At 35.3% G+C, this 22387-nt stretch overlaps 2 protein-coding genes across 3 annotated transcripts; both read left to right on the top strand.

The window, feature by feature from the left end:
* The first annotated feature begins 1484 nt into the window (after positions 1 to 1484).
* LOC127178929 (transmembrane protease serine 11B-like protein) lies at positions 1485 to 11574 on the top strand. The gene is made up of 10 exons (XM_051132117.1): positions 1485 to 1932; positions 2734 to 3265; positions 4693 to 4797; positions 4878 to 5012; positions 5091 to 5265; positions 5341 to 5519; positions 6807 to 6902; positions 6982 to 7124; positions 9757 to 9912; positions 11206 to 11574. The coding sequence occupies exons 1-10, from the start codon at positions 1918 to 1920 to the stop codon at positions 11257 to 11259; spliced, it is 1590 nt and encodes a 529-aa protein (XP_050988074.1). The 5' UTR covers positions 1485 to 1917; the 3' UTR covers positions 11260 to 11574.
* A 164-nt stretch (positions 11575 to 11738) lies between these two features.
* ethe1 (ETHE1 persulfide dioxygenase) lies at positions 11739 to 21964 on the top strand. 2 transcript variants are annotated; one of them, XM_051132119.1, is made up of 8 exons: positions 11739 to 11870; positions 14333 to 14486; positions 15029 to 15173; positions 15314 to 15462; positions 17274 to 17403; positions 18666 to 18755; positions 19009 to 19125; positions 21499 to 21964. In XM_051132119.1, exons 2-8 carry the CDS (start codon positions 14457 to 14459, stop codon positions 21543 to 21545), a joined length of 708 nt encoding a protein of 235 aa, XP_050988076.1. In that variant the 5' UTR covers positions 11739 to 11870; positions 14333 to 14456; the 3' UTR covers positions 21546 to 21964. The 2 variants fall into 2 exon arrangements, with proteins under 2 accessions (XP_050988076.1, XP_050988075.1); XM_051132118.1 differs by lacking the exon at positions 11739 to 11870 and having other exon boundaries at positions 14008 to 14486.
* The last annotated feature ends 423 nt before the right edge of the window (positions 21965 to 22387 follow it).

Here is a 22387-nt window from a genome sequence, read left to right as displayed (position 1 = left end):
AGTGCACAAATTTAAACTAAATCAAAATGTGAAATGTTGCTAGGAATTTTTTAAATATTTTATTTTATTTCAAGTCATAAAAATATTTTCAGTGGTTTTAAACCTGTTTCAGATTTAGTTAACCCTATAACCATCTCAGTGATACTAAAATACTGATTTGTTACAATTTTATTTTAGTATTTTTAAGATACTATTATAGTTTTTATTAGTTTTTTTTTTTTTTTTTTTTTTTGCTTTTTATTTATTTGTTAGTTTGTTAAATTTTATATTCATTTTAGTTTATTTTAGTACAGTTAGTTGAACTAAAAGAAAAGTTAAGCTAAAATAAAAAAAAATGCTTGAAAGGTATTTTTTAAAATACTTTTAATATTTTATTTGGTTAACTTTTTAACCTTTTTTTAATGGTATTAAATTGAGTTCATTATAATAGCCCTAAAAATGTCAGCTGTGAGTTATTAAATCTCCAGTTGCATATAACTAAGTTTAATTTAATGTACTAAAATAAAAAAAATGAAATATTTTATTAAAAACAAATATTATAGTATATCAATGATACTAAAATAATATTACAGTTTTTATTAATTTATTAATATTAAATATTTTTTAATTTAAAATTTCTTTATTTTTTTTTATTTTAGTTGAAGTTTTGGCTTTTTTTTTTTTTTTTTTTTTGCGATGTCTATATAGGTTTTACAGATTGTTATTTTAAAGTTTTAGTACGCCAGCATTAGCTTGAAGTGTGTGTGTGTGTGTGTATATATATTATTTATTTATTTATTTATTTTAGTTTGTTTTATATAGCTTTAATAACTGATATGTTGCAGCATTATTTTAGTATCATTGAAACAGTATTATACTTTTTATTGTTTTAATTAAAAAATGTTTACATTTTAATTCAATCTTTTTTATATTGTCTATTTTCCTATTTAGTTTAGTTAAAGTTAGTAATTTTGTTGTTTTTGTCATTTGTATTAGCTTTGGTTCTTTTAAATCTATATAATCTATAAATCTATATTAAAATGAGATGATTAATTAAATAAAATGATTTTATTTTTTATGGTTTTAGTTACAGTTAACTATAATAACCTGTCAGCTGTGACCTTTCAAAGCAGCCTGAGTCTTTGAATCTCCGGTTTCTTATTTGTTTGCCATCCCTCGTCCCGTTAGTGTAATCTGACGTCTTAACTGAATTGGTTTAATCTTGTTTTGGATCTAACTGCTCCCATTACAGATTGTTGGTCTCCTGTTGACTTCCAGCACCTCTCAGTCCAGCGCTGTAATGTGATCGGCAGGTAAAAACCCTCCCGGGGTGAAACAGGATTCACGACTTAAACCGCACAAACAGACTCGTATGCACAATTTTCCATGTGAGCTCACCTCACATCTGTCACGTTTTATCAAATACATGAAAGTCTTTACACAAACATGTGAATCAGCCAGCAGTGATAAATGCATCTGATGTGAAGCAGTCATTAACCCTCATGCTGAGTCACTGGCTCCGTGTTGTTTTGTGACCCGTCAGTCGCAGTATATCTTACTCTTAGTCGCTCAACTCTGAACCCGTCTAACAATTATCAGCATGCATTTTTCATCAGCCTATCCGTTACAGCCGGACCGCTCTTCATAAACTTCCCGAGACTCCAGCTGAAGCTTTAGACCGAATGCAAAGCCGTGCAATGCTGTTCAAATAGATGAGGACAAGAGCAGACGAGCTGGAACACAATGAAACGGGCCGAGCGTCGCAGCGGATTGAACGGATGGAGTATGCAGCGTGTGGCGTCTCGTCTCTTCTTTTGTTGACACTTATCTCAGGTTTTTGGACTCTCGTTATTCAAGTGTCTTCTATTGTTGAAGGGGAAAGAGAAGAATGTCCTCGTCTCTTTGAATGCATGAGCTGACACCGCTGACACAAAAACCATGGCTTTTGCCCAGGTAAGGACAATAGACTCTTGGCGTTAGGAACAATTCATCAAAACATCTTCCAGAAGCTGCCGCTGTGAGTTTGTATTCGCTGAAGAGAAACTGCAGCACGTTCACTATAGAGGTGATGTGTGTAATTAAGTACTACTTCTTATCTTGCTAAAAGGGACAGAAAATTAAAATTCTGTCATTTATTCATGTTTCTGATGAGGAAGAGAAGAGAAGATATTTCGAAAAATGTTGACACTCAAACAGATGACGGTAGCCATTGACTTGCATAGTAGAAAAAAACACTATTGAGGTTAATGGCTACCGTCAGTTTGGGGTGGGACTATTTAACTGAGAAATGGCAGACAATAAAAACAATCATTGTTTAAAAACAATCATTTTTCCAGGACTGTTTGGTAACATTTGGGGTGCTGAAATATTATTTTTATTTATTTTTTGTTGCTAGTACCTAATGTGAAACTGGAACATATTTTGTAGAGTCCTGAATAAAATTAAATAGGTAATTTAATACTGGATAAGTCATTCTTTATCTTTTATTTTTTATTTGTTTTTATTGTCTTAGTAGTAAAACTTGCTGATTATCAAAATCAATTAATTTTATCAAAACAAAACAACAGTCAAGTTCACCATCATGCAAAAGTGTTCATTTTATATTTTACTTACTTTTTTAATTACCAACAATAGTTAGTCATTTTAACTATTTTAAGTCTTACTTTAATTGTGTGAGCTCAAAACTATGAAAACAGTCTATATAGTCCATTTGGAGCTGATGATAACTGACCTTTGACCTTTTCTTTCATTTAGGGTATCTATAACATCAACCCGGCAAAGGACAAGCATGAGCCTATGCAGACCTTCCCGTCATGCCCTCATGCGTCCACTGGGTTTCCTCCGGATCTGTTGTCCACCTGTCCTGCTCTCTTAAACACGGCTCTTCCTCTGCTCACGGCTCCAGTGATGACGGACACGCCGCTCACTTTGATTCCTGGATCTGCATCGAAAAGCCCCGCTCCTCAGACTCTCATGGATGCGGCTCCTCAGCCGGCAGCGCTGCCTCTGTATGGGACAGGAAGTGCCTCTGTGACATTTCCTTTTCATCCTGTGACGCTGTATGCGTCCACTCATCCACAGGTCTCTTCTGGTTGTGTCCAGCTGCTGGGAGTCTCTGAACTGGCCCCGTACACACTGTCAGCACTCATGCCACATTTGTTAAACCCTACTGAGAGTAAAACCACAGCCGAACCTACTGACACTAAGACCACAGCCAAAGATGAAGAGATCAGCGTACAGGACGGAGACATCAGTGCCTCTAAAAACACCTCTACAGATGAGACGGGTGAGGGGATAGATAGATAGACAGACAGACAGACAGACAGATAAATAGACGGACGGATGGGTAGATAAATAGATGGACAGACAGATGGACGAGTAGATAATTAGATGGATGGACAGATTAACAGATGGACGGGTAGATAAAAAGATGGACAGATGGATGGACAGATAAACCAATGGACGGATGGGTAGATAATTAGATGGACAGAGGACGGGTAGATGAACAGATGGACGGACAGACAGATAAATAGATGGACGGACAGGTGGATGGATAGATAGACGGATAAATAGATAAATAGATGGACGGACGGATGGACGGATAGATAAATTGATAAACGGACGGACAGATAAACAGACGGACAGATGGATAAATAGATAGACAGATAAATAGATGGCGGACAGACAGATAAACAGACGGACGGATGGCTAGACAAATAGATGGACAGACAGATGGATGAGTAGATAAATAGATGGACGGACAGATGGACAGATTAACAGATGGACGGGTAGATAAGAACATGGACAGATGGATGGACAGATAAACCATGGATGGACTGACAGGTAGATAAATAGAGAGACGGACAGACAGATAAATAGATGGACGGACAGGTGGATAGATAGATAGACAGATGAATAGATAAATAGATGGACGGACAGACGGATAGATAAATAGATAAATGGACGGACAGAAAAATAGATGAACGGATGGATAAATAGATGGACAGACTGACAGATAAATAAATGGATAAACAGATGGACAGTTGGATGGATAAATAAATGGATGGACTGACAGATAAAAGGATGGATGCATAAATAGATGGACAAACAGACAAATAGATTGATGGACGAATAGATAAATAGATGGAAGGATGGATAGATAGATAAATAAATGTATGGACAAATGGATAGACAAGTAGATTGACGGACGGATAGATAGATGGATGGATGGATAAATAAATGGACAGATGGACAGATAGATAAATAGATTGATGGATAGATATATAGATGGACAGATAGACAAATAGATTGATGGACAAATAGATAAATGGATGGACGGACGGATAGATAAATAGATGTATGGACAAATGGATAGACAAGTAGATAGACAGATAGACAATTAGATTGTACAGATAGATAAATGGGCAGACGGACGGATAGATAAATGGATGGACAGATAGATAGATAAATAGATGTATGGACAAATGGATAGACTAGTAGATTGACAGATGGATAGATAAATAGACGGACAGACAGATGGATGGATAGATAAATAGATGTATGGATGGATGGATAGACAAGTAGATTGTAGACAAAAGATAGATAAATAGATGTACAGACGGATGGATAGATAAATAGATGGACTAGACAGATAGATAGATTGATTGATTATTCATGTTTTAATTCACAATCTCATGTGTTTTCTCATGACAGATGTCTCTGGGTTCAGACTCTTTTCATCATGTCCGTCACGTCTGGCGTTAATTACGACCCTCATCCCCACCTTCATCATCCTCACCGTCTGCATCGCCGTCATAGGTGCACGTGCCCTCAATTACATCAGGTACAGTCATAACTGAATGGAAACAGATGAATAACTCAATGCTTTTCTTTTTTAGTGAAGTTCGTGTGTTTCCCAAACAAAGAGCAAGACATTGACACCCCTGCTGGCAGCTCACAGAACTGCACCGTCACTCCAGGGCCCTTCTATTCAGTCAAATATCCAGCCAATGACACCGTCAACATTCCCTCAGGTACGCTGGTTTTATGATGATGTCAGATGCTATCATCCTTTCCAGGTTAACTCAATTCACTTGGTCTTTGTTGCACAGATTGCTCCACAGCAATGAATGCCAGGTCCCATGGGGCGCGTATTATCGGTGGTACGGAGGCTGCGAAGGGTCAGTGGGGTTGGCAGACCAGTTTACACTATCAGGGCAAACACGTGTGTGGAGGAGCCATCGTCAGCCCTCGCTGGGTCATCACTGCCGCACACTGCTTCATGCAGTGAGTATGAGACCACGGACGGCGAGTGCAGGGGATTCTCACGCCACTCATGTCTGTCTTCATGTCGTTTGTCAGATATGACATGAAGCTGGAGTCGAACTGGATCGTGGTGACTGACACCGTGAGCATCTCAGATCCATCTCAGGGCAAACGCTACCACACACTTCAGATACTCCCACACCCACAATTCTCAAAGGACAACAACGACTACGACCTGTGTCTGCTGCGCACACAAACGGAGATGCAGATGGGAGGTGAGCTGACTCTTGCTAAAGCTAATTATGCAAGATATAACTTCATCAGATTTGAAGAAATGTGTCATTCCATCACTCTCTCACCAATGGATGTGAATGGGTGCCATGAGAATTAGAGTCCAAACAGCTAATAAAAGCATCACAATAATCCACAAGTAATCCACACCACTCCAGTCCATCAGTTCACATCTTGAGAAGACAAAAGCTGAAACAAATCCATCATTAAGACATTTTTAACTAAAATACATTGAGTCCATAATTTGTAATAACGCTTCCTTCAGTGTAAAAGTCCATCTCATGTTGTCTTTCACATTAAAATTCAGCCACATATTTGTTTAGAGCTGTTATGGCTTGTAAACATTGCTTGATCTGTGCAGATTTCTCTCCTGATTCAGACCAGACCACTTTTTCACTGGAGGAAGTGTTATTATGGATTATGAAAAATGTTAACTGTTGGACTGGAGTGGTGTGGATTACTTGTGGATGTTTTTATCAGCTGTTTGGACTCTCATTCTGACGGCACCCATTCACATCCATTAGTGAGACAGTGATGCAATGACACATTTCAGCAAATCTGATGAAGAAACAAACTTATCCTAATCTTGGATGGCCTGAGGATGAGCACATTTTCAGTTAATTTTCTTTTTTGGGTGAAATATTTCTTTAAATACATAGGAATGTGTTCCACGTAAACCTCTATTTACATTTGCACGCTTCAAAACGTTCAGTAGTCAAACACGTCCATCTAGCTCATGTTTGCACTGAAAATAAATGGATAGGCAGTGCAAAATTCTGTATGAATAGTCCTTATGGTGCACAGTATTCTAAACAATATTTTTGTTCAGCAAAATACAATAACTACACCAATACGGAGGCATTTCGCCATCCAGTCAATTTTCGATGGATAAAATCAAGTAATATCCTACATTTTTTCTCTTTAAATATCAGGGATTCACTGTTAAATGTCACAGGCAAAGCAGTTTTTTTTTTTAAAGATATGTTGAGTTCTCCTCTGTAATTGAGATCAGATGTGTTGACCAGTGTTGCCAAGTCTGCAGTTTAACCGTGGAATTGGGCTACTTTAGCAGGGTTGTTTTTTTATGTCTGTGGGTTGAAACGACCCAAATAACATAATATTTAGTCCCTGGAAAGCTAAATTTAATAGGAGAATCCTGCCTGGATTTTATTGGGCGACCCACCTCGAGAAGCAATTGGGCTGGTTTTGAGTACCAGTTGGGTGGGTTTTGTTCTGAAAACCTGGCAACCCTGCTGTTGACTGTTGTTTAGGTGGTGTGAGACCTGTGTGTTTGCCTCGTGCGAGAGAGTCTTTTCCTGCTGGTTCGTCCTGCTGGGTGACGGGCTGGGGTTACACACGGGAAGGAGGTGAGATTGTGTTTCTGAAATGTTTACGGCATCCTGAAGGTACGTTCATTCATTCAGACTCTCTTTGGTTCTCTCACAGGGCCTGTGTCGTCACACCTGAGACAGGCTTTAGTTCAGGTGATCGATCAGGCCGTCTGCTCACAGCCCTACGTGTACGGCTCCCAGCTAACTCCCAGAATGCTCTGCGCTGGCGTTATGAAGGGAGGAGTGGACTCCTGTCAGGTATTCACATAAATTGAAGGCACAGTTTGTTCAAAAAAATATGATTCTGTCATTATTTACTCAAACTTGTGTCATCCCAAAACACAAAATGTTTAAAAATGACTGTAAAATATTCATGCACGTCATCAGTTCAAGTCTTCTAAAGTCCTCCTGCCACTTTTATAGTCTAAAATCTCATTTTCAGCTGCATTTGATTCACAAATAGGGTCACTGTGACCCACTGCACCATGTTTGATGTCATTATATAAAAAATGATGCATCTCCAGCTGCTATATTTGAAATAAGTGAGATTTGAGAGCTCAGGTGGAGCTCATAAGGGCAAATAACATGAGAAAATTATGACAGAATTGTAATTTTTCTTTGAAATATTTCAGTAACACTTTATAATAACGACCCATTAGTTATGGCTAGTTAATGCCATGTTAGTACAATAATAACAGTAACGATAATCAATACATTTTGGTTATTATTGTGAACTGAAGTATATAACTATTTATATATACTATATTATTACAATGCTCATGATAACTTTTCTTAACAATAAGTAAATCCACTTCACCAGCAATAATTAATCTTCCACACCATGCCATAATAGACTAATACAATCAGATACAACAATAATTTCTCAAATATTTATTACAGTATTTACTGATAAAGGTTACCACACCTCAATATGTTTGTAGATTTACTTATGTAGATATTTGGAATGGAATAATGGATATATTATTTGTAAACATCATACTTTTTTCTACGACAATAGACATGAGTGAAGACGCGAAAAGAGCAACAGATGAACCGAATCAATTAAGTGAGTCATGTATGCTGGATCCGCTCTGATTGATTCAAACTCGTGACTTCGATCATTCAGTTCAAGCGATTCACTAGCAAAACCAGAGCCGTTTCGATATTCCGAATCAGTTAAACCATTGCGTCGCAAAATAATCCGAAGCGCTCCAATCGGATCGCGTATCGCGAATGATTTGATTCAGATCGGGACTTTGAAGCGCGAATCACGAATCATTTGATTCAGATCGGGATTTTAGAGCGCATATCGCGAATCATTTGATTCAGATCGGGACTTTGAAGCGCGGATTACGAATCATTTGATTCAGATCGGGACTTTGAATCGCGGATCACGAATCATTTGATTCAGATCGGGACTTTGAAGCGCGAATCACGAATCATTTGATTCAGATCGGGATTTTAGAGTGCATATCGCGAATCATTTGATTCAGATCGGGACTTTGAAGCGCGGATTACGAATCATTTGATTCAGATCGGGACTTTGAAGCGCGAATCACGAATCATTTGATTCAGATCGGGACTTTGAAGCGCGAATCGCGAATCATTTGATTCAGATCGGGACTTTGAAGCGCGAATCGCGAATCATTTGATTCAGATCGGGACTTTGAAGCGCGAATCACGAATCATTTGATTCAGATCGGGATTTTGAAGCGCGAATCGCGAATCATTTGATTCAGATCAGGACTTTGAAGCGCGAATCGCGAATCATTTGATTCAGATCGGGATTTTAGAGCACATATCGCGAATCATTTGATTCAGATCGGGACTTTGAATCGCGGATTACGAATCATTTGATTCAGATCGGGACTTTGAATCGCGGATCACGAATCATTTGATTCAGATCGGGATTTTGAAGCGCGAATCGCGAATCATTTGATTCAGATCGGGACTTTGAAGCTCGAATCGCGAATCATTTGATTCAGATCGGGACTTTGAATCGCGGATCACGAATCATTTGATTCAGATCGGGACTTTGAAGTGCGAATCACGAATCATTTGATTCAGATCGGGACATCGGACCGGGTTCGCAAATCTTTTGATTTAGATTAAGACTCCAGACTCTTTTTGTTTTCTGTTTTTTTATAAATGTATTTATTTATTTATTTATTTATTTTTATTAAACAGCAGAAAAGATCAAGCAATTAAGGCAGTGCAGTTCTAAAATCAAAACAAAGAAAAAATAAAGGAAGAAAGTATATACAAATACAAATCACTTGAGAAAATTAACCACAGTTTTACTATAGAAAAAATGTAGCAGCACAGTTTTATCGCAAACACCATGATTGAAGTATGGTTAGTGTAGCAAACCATGGTCACTTTGTGCGTACCATGGTGTAGCCTAACTATAGTAACAATGCTTTTTGGAGTAAGAGTTGGTTGCCAAACAAAACCAAAAAACTAATACATTTCCACCTTAAGAGGACACACAAGATGAATATAGAGATGCAGTTTTAACTGCTTTAGGATGAACAGACTTTGGATAGTTTCCATGTACTTGTCTAGATCAACTAAAGAAAAGACAGGTTTAGAGACAGATTTTTGATGTATATGTGAAATTTAGCTAGCAGGAAACGCATATTAATAAAGTTATATTTTCCCATACCCAAACAATCCAAAGAAAACATCTTTAAAAAAGAAAAGTCACTTACAAAATGAGATTAGATGAAATGAAATAAATGAGCAGAATTTCTGGGTACATTGGCAATCGAGTAAATGAATCTTTTAAATGGATAATGGAGGCTGGTTTGCCTTCATGCGGGAGTGTGTGTGTGTGTGTGTGTGTGTGTGTGTGTTTCTCATATAGTGTTTCTGGTGTGATGTTGTTCAGGGTGACAGCGGTGGTCCTCTGGTGTGTGAGACTGAGGCGGGTGACTGGCGATTGGCCGGTGTGGTGAGTTGGGGTGAAGGATGCGGACGAGTCAATAAACCTGGCGTTTACACCAAAATCACTCCGCTGCTGCAGTGGATACATCAACACATCAGTGTAAAAACACACCACATCCTCACGCTGCTCAAAGAGTGTCACGGGTTCAGATTAACCTCTAGAAACCACATCCGTGTAGACCGATTACCACAATCAATCCACATATCAAAACAAGCTGAAATTTACAGCAATGCACTGAGTGAAAGTCAACAGGGCATAAAACACAACATTATAACCCCAGGAGTTTATGCATGTGAACTTTGCATCATCGACACTGATATTGTTCTGAATAATGACTCTATTGTCTTCTGTAAATTGATTAATCAAACATAATCAATGATTAACACTGTTATTTTCCTGTTTATTACTGTGAAGCTGCTTTGAAACAATCTATATTGTGTAAAGTGCTATAGAAATAAAACTGACTTTGGTAACATTTACAGTAAGGTTCAATTACTTAACTGCATTAGTAACATATACTAATTATGAAACTACTTCTAAAGCATTATTCTTAGTTAATGTTAATTTGAATACATGTTAAAATAAATAGTTGTATTTTTATTATTTAATGCTAAGCAAGATTAATAAATACTAACAAATGTATTGCTCATTGTTAGTTAATGCATTACTATTAGGACCTAATTCTAAAACTTTACCTATATACATAGTGTTTATTAACATGAAACTAAAGTCCATCTCTGACTGACCTTGACCGTGTAAAATAAACCAATAAACCAGCTAAACTCCTGATACGACTTGTAAAATTCCACCTATATCAGTTTAAAAACAGGCATTCAAAGAGCTGCTGTAAATTTTTAATTGTAATCAATTTGGCTGCAAGCAGACTTTAAGGTTAATAAATTATATATTAATATTATATTATATTATATTATAATTATAATTATAATTATATTTAGTGCTGTCAAACAATTAATCGTGATTAATCACATCCAAAATAAAAGTTTTTGTTTACATAATGTGTGTGTACTGTGTAAATCTATTATGTATAAATACACACACATGCATGTATATATTTCAGAAAAATGTTGTTTATATATTAAATATATTTATATATAATATGTATATATATAAATTATAATGAACTGACTTAAAAATCTTAATTTAAAAAAATGAAGTTAGAGTTAAAGTAATGGAAAAACATATGTTTGCTTGGCTTATTGACCTTTTTTTTTTTTTTTTTTTTTTTTTTTTACAGTGCGTGATAACTTTAATTAAATATGTGCAAATTTCTTTATGCAGACTTCAATTTGAACCCAGAACATTAATTTCTATATGTCAGTATGCATGTATAATAAGTGCAACATGCATTAACATTTCTTTAATTTATTTCAGGATGAAAACGGACAGTCCTTCTCAACCTTCACCACACAGAACAATCTCTTTTGAAAACAGTGTCATTAATTATTATTATAGAGATTGTACAAAGCCTTAATCTAACAACTGATAAGTGAGACGTTGCCTATAAGTGAGAGTGGCTATCATGTGTAATATAAGCTGCAATAAAAGATCATGACATGCAGAGCGGCTGTTTTACTATGACTGTGACTGAAGTCACGTATGCTCAGAGCAGGGCGTGCGAGTCAAACGTCAATAGAAGTGATGAATGGAATGTGATTTATTCAGCTGATTCACTCTGACTGTCTCTGATCCTCATCACCATGATGCTTGAATCTGATTGTGATCATGTATTTGGAAACTCTCTACAGAGTCCTGCAATCATCACTGAACAGGGACCTGCAGTGGTAAACTTTTCATCTAATGCCTAATATGGACAAGACCACCCATGAATATTAATTAGTGCGTGCTGTTGTTGCTTGGTAACCCCCTGGGAGTGTCGTGTTGTGCGTTGTAATTGACCCTCAGGGACTTGATATTTGTGAGCGTGCGTGACTCCGGGCACTCTGAACTTTCGTGATCGTGGATTGTAATTGAACATCAACATCTTTATAAAGCTGCAGGTTTACAGGTACAGCAAAGCTTTACCAGCATCTTCACAGGTGAGTTGCAGTTCCATGACTCACTAAAGTCATCAGACTGTAAATATATGTCTCTCTTTTATGGAATGGTTAGGAATGGAAGACCAGTTTTATTGTGACTTTTTAATCTCACAATTTGGACTTTTTTTCTCTCAGAATTCTGAGACATGAACTCAAACTTCTGACATTCTTCTCTCAATTCTGATTTATATCCTGCCATTCTTATTCATGTCTCTCAATTCTGCATTAATATCTCGCGATTCTGATTTATATCTCAGAATTATGCTTTTTTTTCTCACAATTCTACATTTTGACCTTGCAATTCTGATTTATATCTTGCAATTCTGCATTTTTATCTGGCAATTCTTAATTTATATCTGACAATTCTGATTTTATATTTCACAATTCTGATTTATATCTGACAATTCTGATTTATATCTTGCAGTTCTGTTTATATTTCACAATTCTGATTTATATTATGCAATTCTGATTTATTTCTTGCAATTCTGCTTTTTTATCTCACAATTCTACATTTTTATCTTGCAATTCGGCATTTTTATCTGGCAGTTTTTAATTTATATCTGATAATTCTGATTTTATATTTCACAATTCTGATTTATATCTGACAATACTGATTTTATATCTCGCAATTCTGATTTTATATCTCGCAATTCTGATTTGTATCTTGCAATTCGGCATTTTTATCTGGCAATTCTTAATTTATATCTGACAATTCTGATTTTATATTTAACAATTCTGATTTATATCTTGCAGTTCTGTGTTTATATCTCACAATTCTGATTTATATTATGCGATTCTGATTTATTTATTGCAATTCTGCTTTTTTATCTCACAATTCTACATTTTTATCTCGCAATTCTGATTTATATTATGCAATTCTGCGTTTAGATCTTGCAATTCTGCATTTTTATCTGCCAATTCTTAATTTATATCTCACAAATTTGAATTTATGTGTCGCAATTCTGATTTATTTCTTGCAATTCTGCATTTTTATCTCACAATTCTGATTTATATTATGTTTATATCTTGCAATTCTGCATTTTTATCTGGCGATTCTTAATTTATATCTCGCAATTCTGATTTATTTCTTGCAATTCTGTGTTTATATCTCACAATTAGGAATTTATGTCACAATACTTTATTAAATCTTGCAATTTGGAAATGTTTTCTGCCACAGATTGTAAGTTATTGTGAGTTTTTATCTCACAATTCTGACTTTTTTTTTCTATTTCTATCTTTTTTTTCTCAGTGTTGTGAGTTTATAGTTCCAATTCTGCATTTATATTTCTCAATCTGAGTTTGTTTCTCACAATCCTGAACAAAGTCCAAATTGTGAGAAACTTTTTTTCAATAGTTTTCCAACTATTGAACCGCAGCAAATGCAAATCGTTACCACATGATTCCCGTTTGGTTAATTGTTTAGGACTATTTAGGATAGTCCACCTACTGTAAAAATAAAAATTATGTCATTTAAAAAAAAAAAAAAAAAGATATGTTGAAGAATGTTGGACAAACATACACTGGAAGTCAATCTTTTCCCAACATTTGTGACCCTGGACCACAAAAACAGTCTTAAGTCGCTGGGGTATATTTGTAGCAATAGCCAAAAATGCATTGTACGGGTCAAAATTATAGATTTTTCTTTTATGCCAAAAATCATTAGGAAATTAAGTAAAGATCATGTTCCATGAAGATATTTTGTAAATTTCCTACTGTAAATATATCAAAACTTAATTTTTGATTAGTAATATGGATTGCAAACAACTTAATTTGGACAACTTCAAAGGTGATTTTCTCAATATTTTGATGGTTTTGCACCCTCAGATTCCATATACTGAAATAGTTGTATCTCTGCCAAATATAGCTCTATCCTAACAAACCATACATCGATGGAAAGCTTATTTATTAAGCTTTCAGATGATGTATAAAGCCCAATTTCGAAAAACTGACACTTATGACTGGTTTTGTGCTCCTTGGTCACATTTTTCATTGTGTTTAGCTGACGAACAAAAGGCATACGGGTTCACAGAATTTCTATTTTTGGGTGAACTGTTTCTTTAAGGTGTCATTTTGAATCCATATTCGCATTACGTTTTTTTGTGACAACCTAAAAATAAAGTACATGCGCACTGCGCATGCGCAGACACGTCAAAGTTGTTGACCTTTTCAAATTTCGTAAACATCGCCTCGAGGCGCTGTTAGCTTCCATACAACTGTCTCTACTCAATGTTTACAATAGATTAAACGATTTTATGCATAAGTGGGTCACGTGTGAGGCGTCAGAACGCGTTATAGTGCGCTGTCCGCTGCAGTGTCCGCGGAAGGAGGCGTGGTTCGCGCATTTACAGTTACAGTTACAGTTTGGTTTCCGAAGTTCATTCAGATACTGATCTGACCCGACACTCGCCATACCAGCGTTAGGTGGAGACGGAAGTTAAAATGAGTGCAGCTCTTTTACACAGACTGAAGCCTGCAGTGAGCGCCGCTGCGATCCGCCTGTGGAGCTGCAAACCCCCGCTGATCGAGCCGACGAGCGCCGCGTTCATCCACCGCCAACCCGCCTCAGCGAGACTCTACAGCGGACTGATGGCGTCCGGAGCTCCGCTCTTCAGACAGGTGAGCCGCCACAAAGCTTTTGATCGTCTGGAAGTGAGTTTGAGCGGAAACGAGCGACTGTTTGTGTGATTTATGGCATTCAGGAAGTGCTACATCGGGCCCTAAACACAGATGCAACGCAAGGTTCTTTCATACAAAACTTAATCTGAATCACAATGATCTGTTATGAAGTTATAAAGCAATTCAGACTCATAAAAGTTACATTTCAACTTATCTCACAACTATTTTTAGACTCCTGTATGGTAAAACGAGCATATGGCTTTGTCATTCTCTGAATGACAGTCTGTAACAAATGCATCACTGTTACATTTATAACCATAGTTTGTTTGTTACTATAGTTACTGCTGTGAAGTGATACATTGTAACTTTGAATGATATCAGGGGTCACTAATACCAAAGGAGCAGTGTTTTACAGTAGTTGTGGTGGTGATTTTGTGCAGTAGTAACTAGTGTTTTACAGATGCAGAGATATGAATGGGAAGTTTCAGCTGACTCACGCTGACTGTTTCCTCACGACCGTGTCTTTGTTGTTGTTCCTGCAGCTGTTTGAATCTGAAAGCAGCACGTACACGTACCTGCTTGCAGATGCTGACACTAAAGAGGCCGTGCTGATCGACCCGGTGCTGGAGACGGTGGACAGAGACCTGAAGCTCATCAATGAACTGGGACTGACGCTCAAAGTGGCTTGTAAACATCTTGTTTTATTACTTTCAAGTTTAGGAGAAGCATGTGAATTCAGGCCTGTATGAAAGGTCATTTGTGTGATAGAAGCACATGACCTCCTGCTGATGATGATGATGATGATGATGCTGTGTTATTCTCTGCAGTGAACACTCACTGTCACGCTGATCACATCACCGGCACCGGACTGCTGAAGAAGAAGGTGTTTGGTCTGAAGAGCGCCATCTCTAAACACAGCGGAGCCACCGCCGACATCCAGCTGTCAGAGGGAGACCGAGTCACCTTCGGCAAACACGTATGAGCGACTACATACATAATCAAAGCAATAAACCCTAATATCCACACTTACTTAAATTAAAAAAAAAAAAAGAACACATGGGTTATTTACAGCCAATTTATTAATATTAAAAAATAAATAAATTGATTGATTAATTAGGCTAATATATTATAGAGATATGTAAATGTACATAGTAAAATATAATATAATTTAACCTTAAAATCCACTCTGATTCAAAAACAAAATCATGACCTGAAGGTCATTTACAGTCGTTTTTAGTTATGTTAACTATAAATAAATATAATTATATTAATAATATATATACAAAAAAGTTTAATATAAATATAGCAATTTAACTTAATGTGTTATTTAATTTTACTCTGATTAAAAACAAAATCAAGACTGGTTTATTTATAGTAAATGTAAATATAATAATATATGATATATTAAATAATATTTACTACTGCAAGTGATCAGGGTAATGCAATAAAACCTAAAATCACAGATTTAAAAACACTGATTCAAAAACAAGATCATGAACCGTCATTTACAGTCTGTTTATTTATATAAAAATGTGTAACTAAATAATATAAATAATGTGTTATAGAAATATGGTAATCTAAATATAAAAAAGTAAACTGTAAAATTTTAAACTATAAAATCAACACTGATTTGCAGTTAATTTATATTATAATAAATAAGATGTCATATTTTTATATTATAAATAAAATTTAATATAAAAAAAAATCAAAAACATATAACATGAAATATAATATAATATTGCCCAAAAAATAAATATAGATTGTGTAAGTGGTCATAATTATATTTATATTAAATATAAATAAATATATAATCTAAAAAAGTATACAACAAAAACACTACTAGTCAAAAGGTTTTTCTGCTCACCAATTGTGCATTTATTTGATCCAAAGTACAGTGAAAACAGTAAACATTTTAAAATATTTTAAGTGCTTTCTATTTGAATATATTTTTAAATGCAATTTATTCCTGTGATCAAAGCTGTATTTTCAGCATCATTGCTCCAGTTCTAATATATATTTGCTTTTAAAAAAATGTATTATTATGTTGAAAAATGTTGAGTAGATTTTTTTTTTTTCAGATTTCATTAATCAATAGAATGTTCAAAAGAACAGCATTTGTCTGAAATAGTCATCAAAGAATCCTGAAAAAAATGCACTCTGTTTTAAATATTGTTAATAATTTTAAAAAAGTTTCAAAAAAAGTTTGTTGAGCAGAAAATCACCATATTAGAATGATTTCTGAAGGATCATGTGACACTGAAGACTGGAGTAATGATGCTGAAAATTCAGCGGCGAATCAGAAATAAATTACGTTTTAAATTATATTCAAATAGAAAGCAGCTATTTTAAATAGCAAAAATATTACATAATATTACTGTTTTGCCGTGCTTTGGGTCAAATAAATGCAGGCTTGGTGAGCAGAAGAGACTTCTTTAAAAAAAAATAAATTAAAAATCTTACTGTCCAAATGCTTTTGACTGGTAGTATGAATTAATAATAAAATATAGTGTAATTTTGCAAGTAATCAGGGCAATGCAATACATTTTAAATTCCACACTTCATAAACAGCATAATGACCGACTTATTTACAGTCAGTTTATTTATGACGGATCATTTACTGAATCTGTTTTAGTGACAAGAGTGCTTTAATGTGCAAGAGAAACACAGAGGCAGTGTTAATGTTTTATGGTGTTGTTGTCAGGCTTGTGAGAGTCAGTGAGAGTTGAGCAGGTTATAAAATGAATAAAGTGCTGATTATGACTCTTATCTTTCTGACTCTGGGATTAGTTTCTGACGGTGCGGGAGACGCCGGGACACACGGACGGATGTTTGACATATGTCACTGACGATGAGCGCATGGCCTTCACCGGCGACGCGCTGCTCATCCGCGGCTGCGGACGCACCGACTTCCAGCAAGGTGAAACGACCCGAACACTTCATATCGTGATGGATGATATAGATTAAAACGTGTCATTTTAAGTTTTCTAATTAGTTCCAGTGCCCCAAACAGTCTTTGCAGTACATTTAGTACAGTTTAGTGCAAGCAAAATAAAGTAGAAATTCAGTACAAATAGTATTTTCGTCACTAAATGAAAACCAGGAAGAATGAAATTCAGTTTTGCACATTTATATGCACCAGTATAACAACAACAGTCATAAACAGCCACGTTAACCTGCGTTTGTTATGAAACTAGTCAGATGACAAGCTGATTAGAAAACGCAATATCCAAATAAAAAGCATCATATAATCACTAAACCTGAAAAAAAAGTCGCTTCTGCTCATCAAGGCTGCATTTATTTGATCAAAAATACAGAAAAACACAGTAATATTGCAAAATGTTACTACAATATAAAATAATGGTTTTTATTTTAACATACTTTAAAATATAATTTATTCCTGTGATGCAAAGCTGAATTTTCATCAGCTGTTACTCCAGTTTTAGGTGTCACATGATCCTTCAGAAATCATTCTAACATACTGATTTATTATTAGAATTATCAGTGCTGAAAACATTTGTTTTTTTTTGTGGAAACTCTGATTCTTTTTTTCAGGATTCTTTGATCAATAAAAGGTTAAAAAGAACAGCATTTATTCAAAATATAAATATTTTGTAACAATGTAAATCTGTGCTATCACTTTTCATCAATTTAACACATCCTTGGTGAGTAAAAGTATTAATAAAAAGAAAGAATAAAAATTTACTGACCCCAAACTTGTGAACAGTAGCGTATATTGTTAGAAAATCTTTATATTTTAAATAAATGCTGTTCTTTTTAACCTTTTATTGATCAAAGAATCCTGAAAAAAAGTATCACAGGTTCCAAAAAATAACTCTTTTCAATAATGATAATAATCAGCATATTAGAATGATTATGTGACACTTAAGACTGGAGTAATAATTCTAAAAAATTCAACATTAATTACAGATATAAATAATTTTAAAATTATTATAAATATGTATTATTTTATAAATAATTTTAATATATATTAAGATAGACTTTACTTTACTTTTACACTTTAGAAAAACATTGTTTTACAACCAATATATATATATATATATATAATTTTTTTTTCTCCATAATATCATCCAGCACTGATAGCTGTGTATTTTGTGTTGTTATACTTCAAATGTCCACATGATGGCGACACAGTAACACTCTTCACCTGTCTTCATTCAGGTAGTCCTCACAGACTGTATGAGTCGGTCCATAAACAGATCTTCTCCCTGCCGGGACACTGTTTCCTTTACCCCGCTCACGACTACAAGGGTATGTGATGACGCTCGTTTACCGCGGTAAACTGAGATGCTGTGTTTATGTTTGTGTTGTGTGATTACCAACTTAAACTGCCAGACAGTGACTGCTTTTTCAGTCAATTGACACTAAAAAAAAGACAGCAGTGTTAAATTTAACTATTTGGTAAGATTACTAGTTAGTATCAGGGATCTTTGAGCTTGTATCTGGTGTAATGTGTGTGTTTATTCATTCTCCTGTTTGTCGTTCTCTGTTCTGAACGCTGAAGGTCAGACCGTCACCACCGTCGATGAGGAGAAGTTGTTCAATCCACGTCTGACGAAGACTCTCGATGAGTTTGTGAACATCATGAACAACCTCAACCTCCCCAAACCTAAGAAAATAGGTACAGTATCTGTTTATTTACACTGTATATCAATTACACAGTTGAAATCAAAAGTTTGCATACACCTTGGAGAATCTGCAAAACGTTAATTATTTGTACCAAAATAAGAAGGATCATACAAAATGCATGCTATGTTCTTATTTAATACTGACCTGAATAAGATATTTTACATAAAGGATGTTTATACATAGTCCGTAAGAGTAAATAATAGTTGAATTAATAAAAACAACCCACATATTCTTGATTCTCAACACTGTGTTGTTCCTGAATGATCCACAGCTGTGTTTGTTTGTTTAGTGATAGTTGTTCTTGAGTCCCTTGTTTGTCCTGAACAGTTCAGCTCCCACTAATTCTGTGGTTTTACAGCATTTTTGAGTATTTGAACGCTTTCCAACAATGACTGTATGATTTTGAGATCCATCTTTTCACACCGAGGACAACTGAGGGACTCATATGCAACTATTACAGAAGGTTCAAACACTCACTGATGCTCCAGAAGAAAAAACCATGCATTAAGAGCCGGGGGTGAAAACTTTTGAAATTTGAAGATCAGTGTAAATTTACTTATTTTGTCTTCTGGGAAACATGTAAGTATCTTCTGTAGCTTCTGAAGGACAGTACTAAATGAAAACAAATATGATACTTTGGCAAAATAAGGAAACTGTACACATCTCCACTCTCCATTCAAAAGTTTTCACCCCCGGCTCTTAATGCATCGTTTTTTTTCTTCTGAAACATCAGTGAGCATTTGAACCTTCTGTAATAGATGCATATGAGTCCCTCAGTGGATGGAAAATCATACAGTCATTGTTGGAAAGGGTTCAAATACACAAAAATGCTGACAAAACCAAAGAATTTGTGGGAGCTTTTTTTGTAGAACAGCAGACAGTTTAACTGTTCAGGACAAACAAGGGACTCATGAACAACTATCACTAAACAAAAAAACAGCTGTGGATCATTCAGGAACAACACAGTGTTAAGAATCAACTGTATGTAAACTTTTGCACAGGGTTGTTTTTATAAACACAACTTATTTTCTCTTATGGACTATATGCAAACATCTTTTATGGGTAATATCTTATTCAGGTCAGTATTAAATAAACAACAACATGTCTTTTGTATGATCCCTCTTATTTTGGTAAAATAATTAACATTTTGGAGATTCTGAAAGGGAGTTTTTTTGCACACCAAGGCTGCGTTTTTTGAATAAAAATACAGAAAATACAGTAAAAAATGTGAAATATTTTTGCAATTTAAACAACTGTTTCCTATGCAAATATGTGTTCAAACGTAATTTATTTCTGTGATGCGCAGCTGAATTTTCAGCATCATTACTCCAGTCTTCAGTGTCACATGATCATGAGAAATCATTCTAATATGCTGATTTCTGATTATTAGCAATGTTGTGCTGCCCAATATTTTTGTGAAAACTGTCATACATTACAAAAAGAAATAATACATTTATCAACGGATGCATTAAAGTGCTCAAAAGTGACAGTAAAGACATTTTATGATGTTACAGTAGATTTCTATTTCAAATAAATGCTGTTCTTTTGATCTTTCTATTCATCTGTGAATCCTGAAAAATAAAATGGATCTCAGTTTCAACAAAAATATTGGACAGCACGATTGTTTTCAACATTGCTAATAATCATAAATGTTTGTTGAGCAGCAAATCAGCATATTAGAATGATTTGTGAAGGATCATGTGACACTGAAGACTGGAGTAATGATGCTGAAAATTAAGCTTTGATCACAGAAATAAATTACAGCTTAACAGATATTTACATAGAAAACAGCTGTTTTGAATCACAATAATATTTCACAATTTTTACTGTATCTTTGATTAAATAATCCCTTTTATCCCTTTTTTTTTTAGTTAGTTAGTTAAGTTAATTAGTTTAGTTAATCTACATGTTATTTCAAACCTGTATGTTATTTTTGTGTTGCAACACACATTAATCATTCACACAATAACTTTCTTATTCACCTGCTGTTTATAATAAGCACAGCTGTCACTGTATTCCATTATTCTGAAGTCATTTCGTGTTTAGTGCTTCACGCACCCAATTCAGCGTGTTGTTTTTGGCTTCGACACGTGAGAACGACTGACATTTGCTGTCAAACCCCATTCTTGTTTTGTGTTCCACTAAGTAAAGTCACACAAGTTTGCAGCGACGTTCGGGCGAGTGAACGATGACAGCATGTGTTTCTGGGTGAACCAGACCTGTAGGGATGCGTTCTAATTGCAGGATGAGTAATAACATGTCGTTTTCATCATCAGGTTTGACAGGGTGTGTCGTGTTGCTCATATTGAGCTTCGTTTGATTTCGTCATCCAACGTTTTTACTGTTTGTGCTTTTGAATCCACAGATATATCAGTGCCTGCAAACCTGGTGTGTGGACTTCATGACATCTGAATGTGAACCTTATGAACAAACAAAGCTGACATTCACACTTTAGTCAGATGATTTTAACTACATATAGTGATGGTATTTGCATTAATGCATTCCTCCGATTCAGGAACAATAAGACAGAACAATTACGTGTTAAACAAATGCATTCACATTTTAGTCAGGATTCATAATTTTTCAAGAACATTTTGGGATTTCGTCAAATACTTGAGCTAATCTGTGTGCTGTATCGTGTCTTATATGTATATGTATATGTATACAAATGATGGTTTGTGGTAAAAGTACCTCATTTAAGCATCCTTTACCTAATAGCTTCGTATAATCAAGTGCTCTTGTAATGTGAATGTAATGACAAAACACGTCTAATGGTGCATTTGTAAGAAAACTCTATTTAATCTGTTTTTAATAAATGTTTGTCAAACGGGTGCAGTTTTTCAGCTCTTCTGGGCTTTTATTGACGCTCCTGAAAGTTGCGTTTCCACAAATGCCTTCGCCGTCAGGACGGACGAGAAAAACGAGATGATTTGCAAGTGAAATGAGCTGAAAGTTCACGCGCTTCACGTGAAGCTCTCAACCTCAAAACAGTGTATCGGTGCTTTCATATGACCGTCATTCATGTGGAAATGTGGTCGTTTGAGAGTTAATGCTTTGGTTTCCGGTGTTAAAGATTAAGGACAGGCTGTTAAATGTCTTTTTAGGAGGTGATTTTGAATTTTATACATCAAGATTTCATTGCAGAAAGATTGAGGAAACAAGTGTGTGATTTTATCAGCAATGATGCACTGCAAATATCATTCATATTTAGTGTATTTGTCTTTTTTTTTCAGTACAAATACCTAATAAGTCCT

Source organism: Labeo rohita, chromosome 16 (genome assembly GCF_022985175.1).
Source record: "Labeo rohita strain BAU-BD-2019 chromosome 16, IGBB_LRoh.1.0, whole genome shotgun sequence".
Lineage (NCBI taxonomy): Eukaryota > Metazoa > Chordata > Actinopteri > Cypriniformes > Cyprinidae > Labeo > Labeo rohita.
This window is presented reverse-complemented; position numbering and strand designations above follow the sequence as displayed.